The sequence below is a fragment of the Nicotiana sylvestris genome, chromosome 3, assembly GCF_000393655.2.
Source record: "Nicotiana sylvestris chromosome 3, ASM39365v2, whole genome shotgun sequence".
Lineage (NCBI taxonomy): Eukaryota > Viridiplantae > Streptophyta > Magnoliopsida > Solanales > Solanaceae > Nicotiana > Nicotiana sylvestris.
In genome coordinates this window covers 175764091-175780758 of record NC_091059.1, presented here as the reverse complement: position 1 = coordinate 175780758, position 16668 = coordinate 175764091, and the positions used below count along the sequence as shown (strand labels likewise).

General features: G+C 39.1%; 3 protein-coding genes across 3 annotated transcripts; 1 reads left to right on the top strand and 2 right to left on the bottom strand.

The window, feature by feature from the left end:
* Positions 1 to 714: 714 nt before the first annotated feature.
* Positions 715 to 2040, top strand: LOC138888401 (uncharacterized). Its single transcript, XM_070170260.1, has one exon. The coding sequence runs from the start codon at positions 715 to 717 to the stop codon at positions 2038 to 2040; it is 1326 nt and encodes a 441-aa protein (XP_070026361.1).
* An 8437-nt stretch (positions 2041 to 10477) lies between these two features.
* Positions 10478 to 11360, bottom strand: LOC138888400 (uncharacterized). Its single transcript, XM_070170259.1, has 3 exons — positions 11238 to 11360; positions 10845 to 10910; positions 10478 to 10759 (listed from the first exon to the last, which is right to left on the bottom strand). Exons 1-3 carry the CDS (start codon positions 11358 to 11360, stop codon positions 10478 to 10480), a joined length of 471 nt encoding a protein of 156 aa, XP_070026360.1.
* Positions 11361 to 12655: 1295 nt separating this feature from the next.
* Positions 12656 to 14051, bottom strand: LOC138888399 (uncharacterized). Its single transcript, XM_070170258.1, has 4 exons — positions 13874 to 14051; positions 13334 to 13783; positions 13034 to 13221; positions 12656 to 12754 (listed from the first exon to the last, which is right to left on the bottom strand). Exons 1-4 carry the CDS (start codon positions 14049 to 14051, stop codon positions 12656 to 12658), a joined length of 915 nt encoding a protein of 304 aa, XP_070026359.1.
* Positions 14052 to 16668: the final 2617 nt, after the last annotated feature.

The following is a 16668-nucleotide window of genomic DNA, read 5'->3' as shown; positions in this document are numbered from 1 at the left end:
TGACCAGGCACTCGTACCCCCTGCTAGAGCCGCAAGAGGCTAGGGCCGGGGTAGAGGTCGAGAGCATCCATGTGGTGCAGCGAGAGCACCCGCACGAGCTGCCACAGAGGAGCCACCAGTAGCTCCAATCGTAGGACAGACACCTGAGATGCCTGTTGCTACACTATCCCTCCTGGAGACTCTCACCCAGTTTCTGAGTATGTTCAGCAATTTGGCTCAGGTAGGGTTGATACCACTTGCACTTGCCACATATCAGGCCGGGGGAGGAGCAAAGACTCCCGTCGCCCGTACCCCAGAGCAGTGGATCTAGGTCAACTAGGTTCTAGAGGTCATACCAGTGCAACCAGTAGCCCCAGTTTAGCCCTAAATTAGGGCAGAAGTTTCTGAGGAGGAACAACACAGGCTTAAGAGGTACAAGAAGTACTACCCTCCTACTTTTAGTGGCTTGGCGTCTGAGGATGCCCAAAGTTTTCTTGAGGAGTGCTACTGTATCCTCCATACTATGGGTGTTGCGGAGTCTAGTGGATTTCTTTCACTACGTTCCAGCTTAGAGGAGCGACTTATCAGTGGTGGCGAGCATATGAATTAGGTAGTCCGACCGAGGCAGCTTCACTCACTTGGACTTAGTTCTCAGATATGTTCTTGAGGGAGTATGTTTCCTAGAGTCTCAGAGATGCTTGACGCGCATAGTTTGAGTAGTTGCGCTAGGGTTTTATGACCGTGTCGCAGTATGCGATCCCGTTAAGTGATTTGTCTAGGCATGCACCAGCCTTGGTTGCTACTGTTCGAGAGCGGGTTCATCGATTTATCGAGGGACTCAACCCCAATGTCAGATTTAGCATAGCTCGAGAGTTGGAGATGGATATCGCATACCATCAGGTAGTGGGGATTGCTAGGAGGTTGGAGGGTATGTTGACTTGGGAGAGAGAGGAGAGGGAGGCCAAGAGGCCTCGAGAGTCTAGCATATACAGTGGTACTCGTGCCCTAGTTGCAGCTCGATATGGTAGGGGATATGTGATTCGCCCTGTTCATTCAGCACTTCTAGCTTCCAGCAGTATTCTGGCCACTCCTAGGCCTCAGGCTCCCTATTATGCACCGCCATTATCTAGTGCGCCTCCTACACGGGGTGCTTACAACGGTCAGTCCAGCCGATCAGGACCAAGCCAACCACAACAGCCACATCCTCTGAGAGCTTGTTTTAAACATAGTGACACTCATCACGTGGTGAAGGATTTCCCCAGACTTAAGAGGGGTGCACCTCCACAGGCTACTCAATCTTCGCATATTCTACCGGGTCCTCAGGCTTTTCAGTCCATGGTTTCCGCACCAGTTGCCACCCCACTTGCACAGCCAGCTGGAGGCAAAGGTCGAGCAGGCGGAGGTCGCCCTAGAGGGGGAGGTCAGGCCATATACTATGCTCTTCCTGCTAGGACGGAGGTAGTTGCATCCGACTCCGTCATCATAGGTATTGTTTCGGTTTGTCATATTGATGCATCAGGCTTATTTGATCCAGGCTCCGCTTATTCCTATGTTTCATCTTATTTTGTTCCGTATTTGGGTGTATCCCGTAATTATTTGAGTTCTCCTATATATGTGTCTACACTCGTAGGAGATTCTATTATTGTTAACCGTGTGTATCAGTTGTGTTTGGTTGTTCTTAGTGGTTTTGAGACCAGAGCCAATTTATTGTTGCTTAGTATGGTAAACTTTGATATTATTTTGGGCATGGACTGGTTGTCTCCCTATTATGTTATTCTTGATTTTCACACCAAAACTGTGATGCTGACTATGCCAGGATTACCATGGTTAGAGTGGAGAGGTACCTTAGATTATATTACTAGCAGAGTTATTTCATTTTTAAAAGCTCAGTGGATAGTTGAGAAGGGGTGTGATGCGTATCTGGCATATGTAAGGGATGTTAGTGTTGACACTCTAACCATCGAGTCAGTTCTAATAGTGAGGCATTATCCAGATGTATTCTCGGTGGATCTTCTAGGCATGCTGCCCGATAGAGATATTGACTTTGGTATTGATTTGTGACCGAGCACTCAGCCCATTTCTATTCCACCCTATCGTATAGCCCTAGAAGAGTTGAAAAAGTTAAAGGAATAGTTGCAAGAGTTGTTTGATAAGGCATTTGTTTGGCTCAGTGTGTTGCCTTGGGGTGCTCCTGTCTTATTTGTAAATAAGAAGGATGGTTCTATGCGAATGTGTATTGATTATCGCCAGTTGAACAAGGTTACAGTGAAGAACATGTATCCATTGCCTCGTATTGATGACCTATTTGATCAACTTTGGGGTGCCAGGGTGTTCTCTAAGATCGACTTACATTTAGGATATCATCAGTTGAAGAGCCAGATATCTCGAAGACTACCTTCAGGACTCGGTATGGTCATTACGAGTTCCTTATGATGTCTTTTGGCTGACCAACACCCCAACAATATTCATGCACTTGATGAATAGTGTATTTCAGCTCATCTTTACTCATTCGTCATTATGTTTATTGATAACATCATGGTGTACTCCCGGAGTCGGGAGGACCATGAGCAACACCTCAGGATTGTGCTTCAAACCTTGAGGGAAAAGAAGTTATATGCGAAATTTTCGAAGTGTGAAATCTGGATATATTCAGTGGCATTTTTGGGTTATGTAGTATCGAGTGAGGGGATCAAGGTAGATCCAGAGAAGATTGAAGTAGTGCAGAGTTGGCCCAAGCTGACCTCAGCTATGGAGATCCAGAGTATTCTTGGCTTGGTGAGGTATTACCATCAATTTGTAGAGGGTTCTCGTCTATTACAACACCTATGACCAGATTGACCCAGAAGGGTGCTCCATTCAGGTAAACCGAGGAGTGTGAGGAGAGCTTTCAAAATCTCAAGACAGCTTTGACTACGGCCCTAGTGTTGGTATTGCCTACTGGTTCAGGGAACTATACGGCGTACTGTAATGCATCATACATTGGTCTTGGCACGGTGTTGATGCAGGATGGTAGGATGATTGCCTACGCGTCTAGACAACTGAAAGTGCATGAGAAGAACTATCATGTCCATGACCTCGGGTTAGCAACTATTGTTCATCTTGAAGATTTCGCGGCACTATTTGTATGGTGTCCCTTGTGAGGTCTACACCGATCACCGGAGTCTATAACATATGTTTAAACAAAAGGATCTTAACTTGCAGAAGCGGAGGTGGTTGGAATTGCTTAAGGACTATGTTATCACCGTTCTCTATCATCTCGGGAAGGCCAATGTGGTGGCCAATGCCCTGAGTTGCAAGGCGGAGAGTTTGGGCAACTTAGCATATCTACCGGTAGTAGAGAGGCCTTTTGCCTTGGATGTTCAGGCCTTGACCAACTAATTTGTCAGATTGGATGTTTCTTAACCGAGCCGAGTCGAGTTTTGGCTTGTGTGGTTTCTTAGTCTTCTCTTTATGATTGTATCAGAGAGCGTCAGTGTGATGACTCCCATCTGCTTGTCCTCAAGGACACAGTTCAACATAGCGATGCCAAGGATGTCACTATTGGAGAGGATGGTGTATTAAGGATGCAGGGAAGGCTATGTGTGTCCAATGTAGATGGCTTGCATGAGTTTATTCTTCAGGAGGTTCACAGTTCATGGTACTCCATCCATCCAGGCAGTGTGAAGATGTATCATGACTTGAGGCAGCACTATTGGTGGAGGCGGATGAAGAAGGACATAGTGGAGTATTTAGCTCGATGCCTAATTTGTCAGCAGGTGAAGTATGAGTACCAACGGCCGGGTGGGTTGCTTCAGAAGTTAGAGATTCTAGAGTGGAAATGGGAGTGGATCACTATGGATTATGTTTCTGGGCTTCCACAGACTCAAAAGAAGTTCAATGCAATATGGGCGATTGTGGATAGATTGACCAAGTTATCACATTTTATTCCAGTGGCGACTACTTATTCTTCAGAGTAGCTAGCTCAGGTTTATATTCGTGAGATTATCAGGCTTCATGGTGTGCCAATATCTATCATCTCTGAAAGGGGTATGCAGTTCACATCGCTGTTCTGGAGAGCCTTACAACATGAGTTAGGCATGGTGGGGTATATGAGTATATACTCAGATGGACGGGCAATCCGAGCGCACTATTCAAATATTGGAGGATATGTCTTGGGATAAGTTCTTGCCGCTTGCGGAGTTTGCCTATAATAACAGTTATCAGTCAAGCATTCAGATAACACTGTATGAGGCTTTGTATGGAAGGCGGTGCCGATCTCTGGTGGGTTGGTTTGAGTCGGGTGAGGTTAGGCTATTAGGTACAGATTTGGTTAAGGATGCTTTGGAAAAGGTTAAATTGATTCGGGATTGACTTTGTACAGCCCAATCCAGACAGAAGAGTTATGCAGATCGGAAGGCTCGCGACGTTGCATTCATGATTGGGGAGCGGGTCTTGCTCTAGGTTTTGCGCATGAAGGGTGTTATGAGGTTCAGAAAGAAGGGCAAGTTGAGCCCTAAGTATATCAGACCTTTTGAGATCCTCGAGAGGGTTGGAGAGGTGGCTTACAAACTTGCACTACCACCTAGTTTCTCGGCAGTTCATCCAGTGTTCCATGTTTCCATGATCCAAAAGTGTCATGGCGATCCGTCTCATGTGTTAGACTTTAGCTCAATCCATTTGGACAAGGATCTATCTTATGTTGAGGAGCCAGTGGGCATCTTGGATAGGCAAGTTCGAAAGTTGAGGTTCAAGAGCATTGCTTTAGTGAAGGTTTAGTGGAGGTGTCATCCGGTCAAGGAGGCGACTTGGGAGATCGAGCATGATATGCGCATCCATTATCCTCATCTTTTCACCACTTCAGGTATGTCTCTATACTCGTTCGAGGACGAATGTTTGTTTTAAAAGGGATAAGATGTATCGACCCGGCCAGTCGTTTTGAGAGTATTAGCCCCTAACCCCTATTTATTGCTCCCTCTATTTCATTATGTGGTTACGTGACTTTCCAGGAGGTTTGGTTTTTTATTTCGGGGTAAAATGGGACACTTAGTCCGTAAATCGGAAGTTTAAGTCTTAGGAATTGACCGTAGTTTGAATTGTATGAATTCGACTCCAGAATGGAGTTTTGATGTTTCCAATAGCTCCATAGGGTGATTTTTGTCTTAGGAGCGTATCCGAATATTGATTTGGAGGTTCGTAGGTCATTTCGGGGTTAATTGACGAAAGTTGGAAAGTTAGATAATTTTTGAAAAGTTTGACCGAGAGTAGACTTATTGATATCAGGGTCGGATTCCGATTCTGAAAGTTGGAGTAGGTCCATAATGTCAGTTATGTCTTGTGTTCAAAAGTTGAGGTCAATTGGATTTGATTTGAAAGGTTTCAGCATCGGATGTAGAAGTTTGAAGTTCTAAAGTTCATTAAGCTTGAATTGGGGTGCGATCCATGGTTTTAGCATTGTTTGATGTGATTTGAAGGATCGACTAAGTTTTTATGATGTTTTAGGACTTTTTGGTAGGTTTGATTAAGGTCCCAAGGGCCTCGGGTGGATTTCGGATGGTTAACGGATTAGGATTTGATCTTGAAAGATGGCTGAAGTTGCAGATATCTGGCGCTTCTGGTTTCCTTCTACGCGTTCGCAAAGGTGTTCCCATGTTCGCATAGAGGAGTTGAGTTCTGCTAGAGATTTTCCATTCACGTTCGCGAAGGAGGTCCTGCATTCGTGAATGGGTCAGGTCTTGGTGCTATGCGATCGCGGAAAGGGTAGCGCGTTCGCAAAGAGGAAGGGAGCTGGGGTGAGCCTCACGAGTTGGTCTATGCGTTCGCGTCTAAGGCTCTGCATTCGCAGAGGTCTGGGAGCACTGAGCATAGCGTTTGCGAGTGGACTCTCGCGTTCGCAGAAGAGGGAAATTGGACTTGAAGCATTTTGTGCTACGCAAACGCGAGACAAATTCTGTGTTTGCGAAGAAGAAATACCTAGACACTAGTATTAATTTCAAAAATGAGGGTTTGAACCCATTTTTCATATTTTGAGCTAGAGACCTTGGATTTGGGAGATTCTTGAAGGTATTTTCAAGGTATTAATTGGGGTAAATGATTCTCACTCAGTTTTGGTTAAATTCCATGTTTATGTCTTTAATTTTATCGTTTAATTAGTTTTGGGGTGGAAAATTGAGGGAAAATGAAGGAAAGTTCTTAGGCGGAATATTGAGGTTTTGATCGAGATTTTTGCAATATATTTGAGTAATTTTGGTATGGGTGGACTCCTGGTTGAACAGGTGTTTAGATTTTTGTGACTTTTATCCGATTCCGAGACGTGGGCCAAGGTCGACTTTTTAGGGCAATTTTCTAATTTTCGATTAAAGTCATGATTTTATTATTTAAATTAGTTTCTTATAGTTATAATTATAGTATGTAATTGCTTTTGGCTAGATTTGGGCCGTTCGGAGTCGGAAAATTGAGGGAAACACATTCTTATTGATTCATTGAGCGAGATTTGAGGTAAGTGACTCGTCTAACCTTGTGTGGGGGAAATTTCCCTTAGGATTTGGTATTTTTGTGATAATTTGAGATATGTGAGGGCCGTGTACACGATGTGACGAGTGCGTACACGCGCTAAATGTTGAGATTTCGATTTTATCTAAGTAGTTTTCCTTTTATGCCTTAACTGAGTTACCTTAGCATGTATAGTCTTCATGTTTAGCCTAATTGCACATGTCTACTTGTTTTATCTCTCGTTTGCAAATTGTACTACATATTTAGTTGAATTTCCTGTTTTCTTGATTCAGTATTCATTATTCAACATGGGATTCCTTATTTGAACTTGCTACACTTTTAATATCATTGTTTTAGTTGTCATGTCTTAGTTTTCATGATCGTTGTTGCGATGTCTATTTGGTTGTTGCACGAGATTTCTGCCGTGTGATTGTTATTGTTTGCACGAGGTTTTTGCCATGCCATTGTGATTATTGATAGGCATGCGGTGGTATAAGGTCTGGGTGTTGAAACGCATGCGGTGAGATAATATAGGATTGATACGTGTGGCTAGTAGGGGAACTACTAGAAGTGATGCAGTGTGATAAGGTTGGTTAAAATGTGGGATGTTATTCCGGAAAAACGATTTTCAAAGCAAACTATAAAGGTTCTCGCGGTGACATAAGGAAAGATTGTGCGATATTTACTTTTGGGATTACGAGGAGATACCTCGGGAGTGACCTTGTTGATTTCCTCTATTTGCTTGGTTGTTGTTGCCTTTCTTTATCTTGCAAGATCTTTGTTTTTCTCTCATGTTGTACTTGTCTTTCTTGACTTCGTGTTATTACCTTCCGTAAATTATTATTATTTCACTGCTCTATCATTTCATTATATTATTACATCTTCTGCCTTGTTTTCTTATTATTTTCTGTAGGGCGCTGAACTGACCTCGTCACTACTCTACCGAGGTTAGACTTGATACTTACTGGGTACCGTCATGGTGTACTCATACCACGCTTCTGCACATCTTTTTGTACAAACCTAGGTACATCCTACCAGCCTTGATATTAGAGCATTGTGTTGTTGCTTGGAGACTTCAAGGTACACCTGCCGGCGTACACATGCCTCAGAGTCCTCTTCTATCATGTTCTTCTTCTTATTTCCTTTTATCTTATAGATAGTGATGTATAGGAGCATTCCACACTGTATCTAGAGCTTGTGGCTTATATTTCACCAGATTTTGGGATTTGTATATGTTGAATGGTAGTTTTTATCTATATAGTTGTTGATGTCGCTATTTAAATTATTATTTCAGTATTCCGTATATTTGTTAGGCTTAGCCAGTCATAGAGGCTAGGTTTCGTCACGACGTCTTACTGAAGGAAATTAGGGTCGTGACACTAATATCTTAGAAACTCAATAAGTTTCCTTGTGACTTGCTATAATATAATTCTTTATTCATAATCAATTTCATTCCTCGAAAATAGTACTAGATTTGCTCTTCCGGGGTTCTCAAATAATTTTGTACTATAAGATCTTTCATCACACCATCCAAGTGGTGCATATTTCCGCCACATAATACTATATTATAATTGCCATGGTTAAAATTATTATAGGCAAGACTCATTCTCTCTTTACTTTTGCATTTAATAATATTTTATAAGGTCTGAAAAAATATTTCTATTGTATCATGAGTACACGATCGATGACATATTCATGCAACCACACAATGATATTTATTTTTTTTATTTCATTCAAACCTTCCTTAGAAGTGAGTTGTGTGGTATTCATCCAATCATGTATTGCGCATCTTTATTCATTACTTTTATTATATATTTCCACATTCACCTTCAGGAATGAGTCTGCATTCTCAATGCTTATCACAAGTTACATTTTTTTCAAAGAATGGAGCATAATTATCGTGACATTCTTTATTATTTTTTTCATACTAATTTGATGGTAAATATTACCTTCACTTTAAAGGATATATTTTGAGAACCATTATTGTTCTTCCTTTTTATAATTACCACAATGATGACTATTATTATTTTGTCATTTGCCACATCAATATTCATTCGTCAACCAGTTATCTTCATTTATACTTATTATGCATTGTTACCATATTCACTTTAGAGAATAGAGCATATCCAGTGGGATGCGCTTTTTATCTAAAGCACATTATTTTAACTTAGTCATCATAATATCATCAATATGATGCATTAGGACTCGAATCCAATGTCTTACCATTATAAAAGCATATTAAACCATAAGACATTAGGACTCTAACCCAACATCTTATTATCATGGTGCACCGGAACATGAACATGCTGTCCTACCCTCATAGTGTGCTAGGACTTGAAGGCATTTATAATACAACACAACTTCCAATAACCGTGCTTTATTAATATTTAAGAGACATAGACACTGCACTTCTGGAGTTGCTCAACAAAAGGCTTTGTTAAAGAAATTTCGTCTTCCTTATTAATTGTAAAAGAAACTATTTTCATGGTAGACAATATATGTTGATTTTTTTAGTCATATATATAAAAAAACTTTTGCATAATCAAATTTTAATAGTTTAATACGATGCACATACATTCTGGAAACTATGAAAAGTACACGTCAATCATGTATCTAATACCAAGAGATTGCAATTTATTATATCGTGAAATAAGTTATGTCTAACAACGATAAAAGCAAGGAGTTATAATCTGCCACTAGTTACTTTCTTCTATAATTTAGTTGATAATAGGACTCATAGTTATTTTCATGTAAATACAGAAAGAGACATACATACCACTATATAACATACTTTATGATCGTACCAAAAATGAAAGATCCAACCAATGCTTAGTTCTTAAATTAAATGATGGATTAAGCATTAGAAATTAAAACCGTGAAGATACAATTGCCGAAAAAAGGAACAAGTCTTAACTCTTAAAACATGAATGTGAAATCTTGTTAATTTAACTAATTCTTAAGCCAACATGTGATAAAATCCTTTAGATCTTCAAGGTAGAATAACATGCAAATGAGAAGAGTAGCTGAGAAAGAGAAGAAGAGGAAGAAGGAGTTTCTATTACTATTCGATTGATCTCAATTACAAGAGAGGAGCTGGTTATAGTTGTGGTTAGTGATTGATAGCTCATAACCTACTAACCACTTAACCGCCTAAGTTCCAGAGACTACATAATGACCCCACACTTCTAGACTTCTACAATATACACTACTATATCTATACATGTATATATTATTGTATATCAATAATCCCCATCAAGCTAGAAGGCGAAAGACATCAAACACTCCAAGTTTGGATAAGAGGAAGTGATGTTGTGCTGAACTAAGGCCTTTGGTCATAAATTTTCCAATTGTAGATTAGTGAAGATGTGTTGAGGACTGATCAAACATGGTTTGGTTTTTTTGACGCATAAAATGGAAATCGATCTCGATATGCTTGGTCCGTTCGTGAAAAATGGGATTAGCAGCTATTTATAAAGCTGCCTTGCTATCACAGTACAAAATAGCTGGGACATGAATTAGAATCTGCAGCTCCTTAAGCAATCCTAACACCAAGTGATCTTTGCAGCAGCTACTGCTGCAAGGCTTCAATATTGTGCCTAAGTTGAACTCCTACTAACTATAGGTTGTTTCTTTGATTTCCATGAGAGCAATGAGTCCTCAAGTTTGACAATGTATCCAGTCACTGATCTCCTAGCATTTGGACACCTTACCCAATCAGATCACAATAAACAAAAAGGTGATATATTGGAGAATTGTGTAGTAGAATGCCAAGACCTGGGGTACTTTAAACATATCTGACCACTCGCAGGGCAGCATACCAATGAGACTATTTGGGATGCTACATAAACTGACCTAACACTTGAACTGTAAAACATAGATCTGGTCTAGTAATTGTTAAGTAGAGAATCTTTCCAATGAGTCTTTGATAGCTTCCCACATCTTGCAATTCTGCATCTCTAATGTGACTAACATGTTTGTCATAGTGATGGTAGTAAACTTCTAATTAAGTTCCATAGGGGTGTCAACAGATTTAGCTACAACAAGTCCAATATCTCAGATTAGTTGAAGTGCATACTTCCTTTGAGTGAGCAACTCCTTTGTCTGACCTCAGAACTTCAATAGCTAGAAAATACCTAAATTCTCCTAGATGTTTCACTTTGAATGAATTATGTAATGTCTGTTTAGCTGCCTCCACAAGTGCAGTACTATTACCAGTGATGAGCAAGTTATCTACATAGACTAAGATAATGACAATATCTGATTCTGCCCTTTTGGTGAGCAATGAGTGATCATAAGGGCTCTGTGCATCTAGCTGCTAAAGGTGCCTCTATCAATTTAATGTTCCACTGTCTTAAAGCCTGCTTTAACCCATACATTGATTTTAACAACCTACACACCTTATGCTCCCTTTGCTTGTGGAAACCTTGATTCAAGCACATGTATACTTCCTCATACATATCACCCTACAGAAAAGCATTATTCACATCCATTTGGAAAAGATTCCACTCTTTAGAAGCTGCTATAGTGATGATGGTCCTGATAGGGACCATTCTTGCAACAGGTGAGAAGGTTTCATGGTAATTGGTCTTCTTGTTGTGTGTAGCCTTTGGCTACTACCTTGCTTTATACCTCTCCATATCTTTATTTGTCTTGTATTTAATTTTCAACACCCATTTTGAAGCTATAGCTCTTTTGCCAGCAGGAATATCTATCACTTCCCATGTTGCATTGTCCTTAAGTGCTTTGATTTCCGCTTCCATTGATTCCATTCATGCTTTGTCAAGACATACTTCCTTGAAGGACTTTGGTTCAGTAGTTTCTGAGAAGGACCCCAAAAAGTATTTGTAGTTATCAGAAAGATGATCATAGGTGATGAAATTGGAAATACAGTAAGGTGTTTCTTTATTTGGCATGGCTGTAGTCACTTAATCCTTGAGCCAAATGGAAGGTTTAGAGGCTCTGCTAGACTTTCTAGTGTGTACTACAGATGCTCTTCATGTGTTGTTCCTTCATATGGTTCCTCCTCTAATTGAACTTCTGGCTATTGTTGGTGATCCATATGGTCTGAACCTGGTTCCTGCATAATAGGCAGCTATGACATTTGTGCAGCTAGCTCTACTTGTGGTTCTAGTGCAACTGTTGATGAAGTTGTTGAAGGTATGACAGATGGTTCAACAGCCCTTGATGTAGTGTTGATTGCATCAGTGGCATCCCTAGGATTATCAGTAGAAATCTGATCCTGTGATTTATAATTCCAATTTCTAATCACTGACTCTTCAGGAACAACCATAACTGATTCATATGGAAATGGATCTTCACTTGTATCTAACCCTTCTTTAAAAGGAAGAGATGTTCCCTAAATATGATAGCTTTGCTTACCATGTCTCCTTTAGAGTCCAAGTCATATAACCCGCTGTCCTTCTGAGTCTCAGAGTAGCCTATAAAGACACATTTATTTGCTCTAGCTGTGAATTTATCTCCTCCTAGTAAATTGCTTGCAAAGCACAAACACCCAAACACCCTCAGATTGTCTAACTTAGCAAGCTTATTATGCAATATCTCATAGGGGCATTTCCCTTCCAATATCTCAGTAGGCAGTTTATTAATCAAATATACAACAATTTTAATGCAGTTTCCCCAAAATCTCATTGTTATTGAACTCTGAAATTTCAGGGCTCTTGCTACTTGTAAAATATGTCTATATTTTCTCTAAGTCCCATTTTGTTGTGGAGTGTATGAGAAACTGCTTTAGTGTATGATGCCAAGAGAGGCCAGTAATTTATTACATTGAGAATTAAAGAATTATGTACCATTATCTGATCTCAACACCTTAATAGTAACATCAGATTGATTTTTATTATTGTAACAAAGTTTATTATTACAATAGCTACTTCACATTTTGATTGAATCAGGCATACCAAAGTGTATATACTTTAGTCATCTTCAATGATGACAGACTAATTTTTTCTATCATAATTAGGGGCTTTATGAGATCTCCAAACATCTAGATGGACTAATTGAAAACAACTAGTAGATTTAGTACTAATAATAGGAAACTTCAACCTACATTGCTTAGCCAAAGGACAAACTTCATAGTTTTGTTGAACCTGAGAATCAACTTTATTCTTTAGTTCTAGTATATTCTCCATGGACTTTGTTGATGCATATCCTAGTCTTAGATGCCAAAGCTCAGTGTCAATTCCTTTCTTTACAAAAATCTTGATGCTGCTAGTGTTATGTTCTCTTTCAGTAGGTATAACCTATTGTTCTCTTTACCAATCCCCTTCACGCTACCACTGTAAATATCCTGAAACATACAGAAATCAGGGAAAAAACTGATAGAACAACATAGGTCTCCAATGAGTTTAGATACTGATAGTAGGTTGAACTTAAAGTCTGGCATATACAATACATTCTTGACTGTATTATTTTCTAGTATGGTTGCATTTCCTGTATGGGTATTTTTTACTTGTTTCATGTAGGTACTTGCACTCTATGTATTCCTTGGTTATAACACTTTTAATATCCCTTAAAACATCTTTACAGTAGGTGATGTGTTGCCCCTGAATCTATTACCTAATCACACAGCTGCAGTGGACAATAGAGAGATTATACCTGACATATTTGCAGAACAGTACCCTGCACTAGTCTTTGATAGCAGACTAGCCAACTGCTTGTATTTCTCTTCTGTGAAAAATTGACCTGGTGATTGAATAGCTGGCATTTCTCTCTCTTCCTTTGCAGTAGTTGTATTTACATTTGCAGTTCTTCTTGCTTTTAAAATCAGGTGGATATCCAATTATCATAAATCAATTCTCCTTTAGATGTCCTTTATACCTACAATACTCACAAATTAAGCCATGCTTTCTAGGTCTAAAGTCTTGACCTTTTCCTGCTAATATTGTAAGTGGATCTTTGTGTGAATCTATAACACCTAAGGTCTTTTGACTCTCCTCTTGACTAATTATTGTATAAGCCTCATTAACAGTTACAACCGACCTTTTTACCAATACATTGTTGTGTATATTGCTATAACTATCGTTTAATCCCATAAGGAATTGCAACAACCTTATGTTTTTCAAGTGATCTACAGAAAGCCTGGATTCCTCACAATCACAAGAGGGCAAAGGGGCCAATATATCAAGTTCATCCCATATATCCTTCATTTTTGAATAATAGCTAGTAATTGAATTAGTATCTTTCCTTAGAGTCACAATTGCAGTCCACATATGATATATTCTGGTGAGATTAGATCTGTCAGATCTCTCTTGGGAATCATTCCAAACTTTCTTTGCATTTGATGAATACACAATACTTGACATCAATTCACTCGACACTGTGCTTCCATTCCATGATAGAACAATAACATTGCATTTTTCTCATTGCTCTGCTAATTCTCTTCTATAATTTCTTTTCACACAAGTACCGTCTACAATGCCAAGCTTGCTTTTTCCTCGCAATGCTAATTTCATCGCTCTACTCCAAAGGGCATAATATTTTGGCATAGTGAGTTTGAGCGGTATCAACACGAGTTCTGGAGTGTCTCCAGCTTGTAAAAATAGTGGATGATTTTGATCAAGTGAAACAACTTTATTTTCAGCCATGGCTGCTCAAATCGGAGCTTCGTCAGTGCCTTGTTCTTCCAATTTATGGCGGAATTCCGATCAGAGCTATGAATCTTAAGACCGCTGCTCTGATACCATGATAAAATCCTTCAAATCTTCAAGGTACAATGACATATAGATGAGAAGAGCAGCTGAGAGAGACATAGAGAGAGAGAGAGAGAGAGAGAGAGAGAGAGAGAGAGAGAGAGAAAAAGAGAAGAGGAGGAAGAATGAGTTTCTATTATTGTTTGATTAATCTTAATTACATGAGAGGGACTGCTTATAGTTGTGGTTAGTGGTTGACATCCCATTCCTCTTTCATCATAAATTTTATCTGGTATCATCATAAAAGGAACTTGAATATGTTGGCAATTAAAATCTTAATTTTTACTGCCAAATTATTCCTAAAAGTGGTTAGACTAGTATTATTCATCCTAAATAATTTTTTGACGGCCTTAGACTTGTATTTATTATGAAGCCTTAAGACACAAAAGTACCTTATATATAGTAGTGATATTAAGATTCAAATTTTTGAAAGATCCTCTGTATGAGCATAATTAACAGTCACACCATTTGCTCGTGTCCAAGCAAAAAACTAGAATTTCCTTTGTTATGTCTACTTTTTGGCTAATTTAACAACGTTACAAGAAGTTCATTCATCTTCTAAGTAATTATACTGAATTACTCATAGGTGGTCTGATGGAGCCTAGCAGTATACCCAATAACTTACATCGATACATGTTATGGAGAGAGCAAGAGTGTAAAATGAGATTCAAACAGGGTATTATCACTAAGTTATAACATTAATCCAGCAATTACTAATATTCTTATAGCAAAACTTGTTTTCTACTAGTATAAAATATAGTGAAGTCATAAACCTGTTGAATTTTTATTGAATAAAATTCACTATCGAATGCTCTTTGATATTTTTTTTATGGATATTAACAATTAAGTGAATTAGAAGATGAAAGCTATTCCAATTTCGACGAGGGAGTACCAAGTGGAGATCAATCCACATACTCGGATTGACATTAGATTGATGCCTATAACTTGCAAATTGATTTAAGCATTAGCTGCAATTGATCTTTGATGAATATTATTTAGGTCGAATGTTCTTTTGTCTCAATTCTTAGAGTCTATGTAATTTATGATGTTTATTACCCAAGTGATAGCATATAAATCTCAGGGGAATACTACCACTGCAATAATTTTAAGGATGATGATATTTATCCGTTCACCTTGACATTAAACTGTCACCCTTGTAAATGCATGCCTATGTAAGGAATGCCAACCCTTTCTTACCTTCTTATCCTTGATGAAGTAGGATTTTCTTATTTTTTACCTACCACATACATAGTAAGGAATCATTATTCGGCGACATGATACATAGGAACCTCTTGATCCCTGATTTCTTTGAAGCGGGTGAATTATATTTTTAGCATGACTCAATATTTATATGGATGTTTGTCACGACCCAAATTTTGCTCCGTAAGATTTCGCAACGGAACCTAGTCTCTAAAACTAGGTAAGCCTAACAATTTTAGAATAACCGAAATAATAATAGAAATAACGACTGAACTTTGCAGATATATATAATACTGAAAACTGCCGCTCGTCATATACAAGTGAACCAACAGCTCGCGTATAAACAACTCCCAAAACCTAGTAGGAATAAGTCACAAGCTTCTAAGAGAAATTTTAAGTGTCTCTATACATCAGAGTCTAAGGAAATACAGAATAACAACATAGTAGGATAGAGGGGGGACTCCGAGGAGGTACCTCAGGAGCTCCCCTATTGCATATTTACTTTTGGGACTACGACGCGGTATCTCGGGAGCTTCCCTGTTGAGTATTTACTTTTGAGATTACGAGGCGGTACCTCAAAAGTGGCCCTATTGTTTACCCCTATGTGCTGTGCTGTTACCTTTCTGTAAATTTCTTATTGTTAACCTCTCACTCTTTTCATTATATTGTTATATCTTCTGCCTTATTTATTATATTCTAGTAGGGCCCTGACCTGACCTCGTCACTACTCTATCGAGGTTAGACTTGGCACTTGCTGGGTACTATTGTGGTGTACTCATTCTACTCTTCTGCACATATCTTTTGTGCAGACCCAGGTACCTCCTACTAGCCCGATACCAGTAAAGTGTGTGCTGCTACCCGGAGACTTAAAGGTATATCTGCCAGCATCCGCAAACCTTGGAGTCCCCCTCTATTATGTTGTATTTTCATATTTACTCTCTTAGATGTTGATGTATAGAGACAATTAATACATTCCTTAGAGCTTGTGACTTGTGACTACCGGGTTTTGGGAGTTGTTTATATGTGACTTGTTGGTTTACTTGTATATGCTGAGCAGCAATTTTCAGTATTATTTATATCTGTGAAGTTTAGTCGTTATTTCTGTTATAATTTCAGTTAATCTACAATTGTTAGGATTACCTAGTCATAGAGACTAGGTACCATCACGATATCTTACGGAGGAAAATTTGGGTCGTGACAAGTTGGTATCAGAGCACTAAGTTCATAGGTGTTATGAGTCACAAGCAGTTTTAGTAAAGTCTCATGAATCGGTACGAAGACGTCCGTACTTATCTTCGGGAGGCTATGGAAC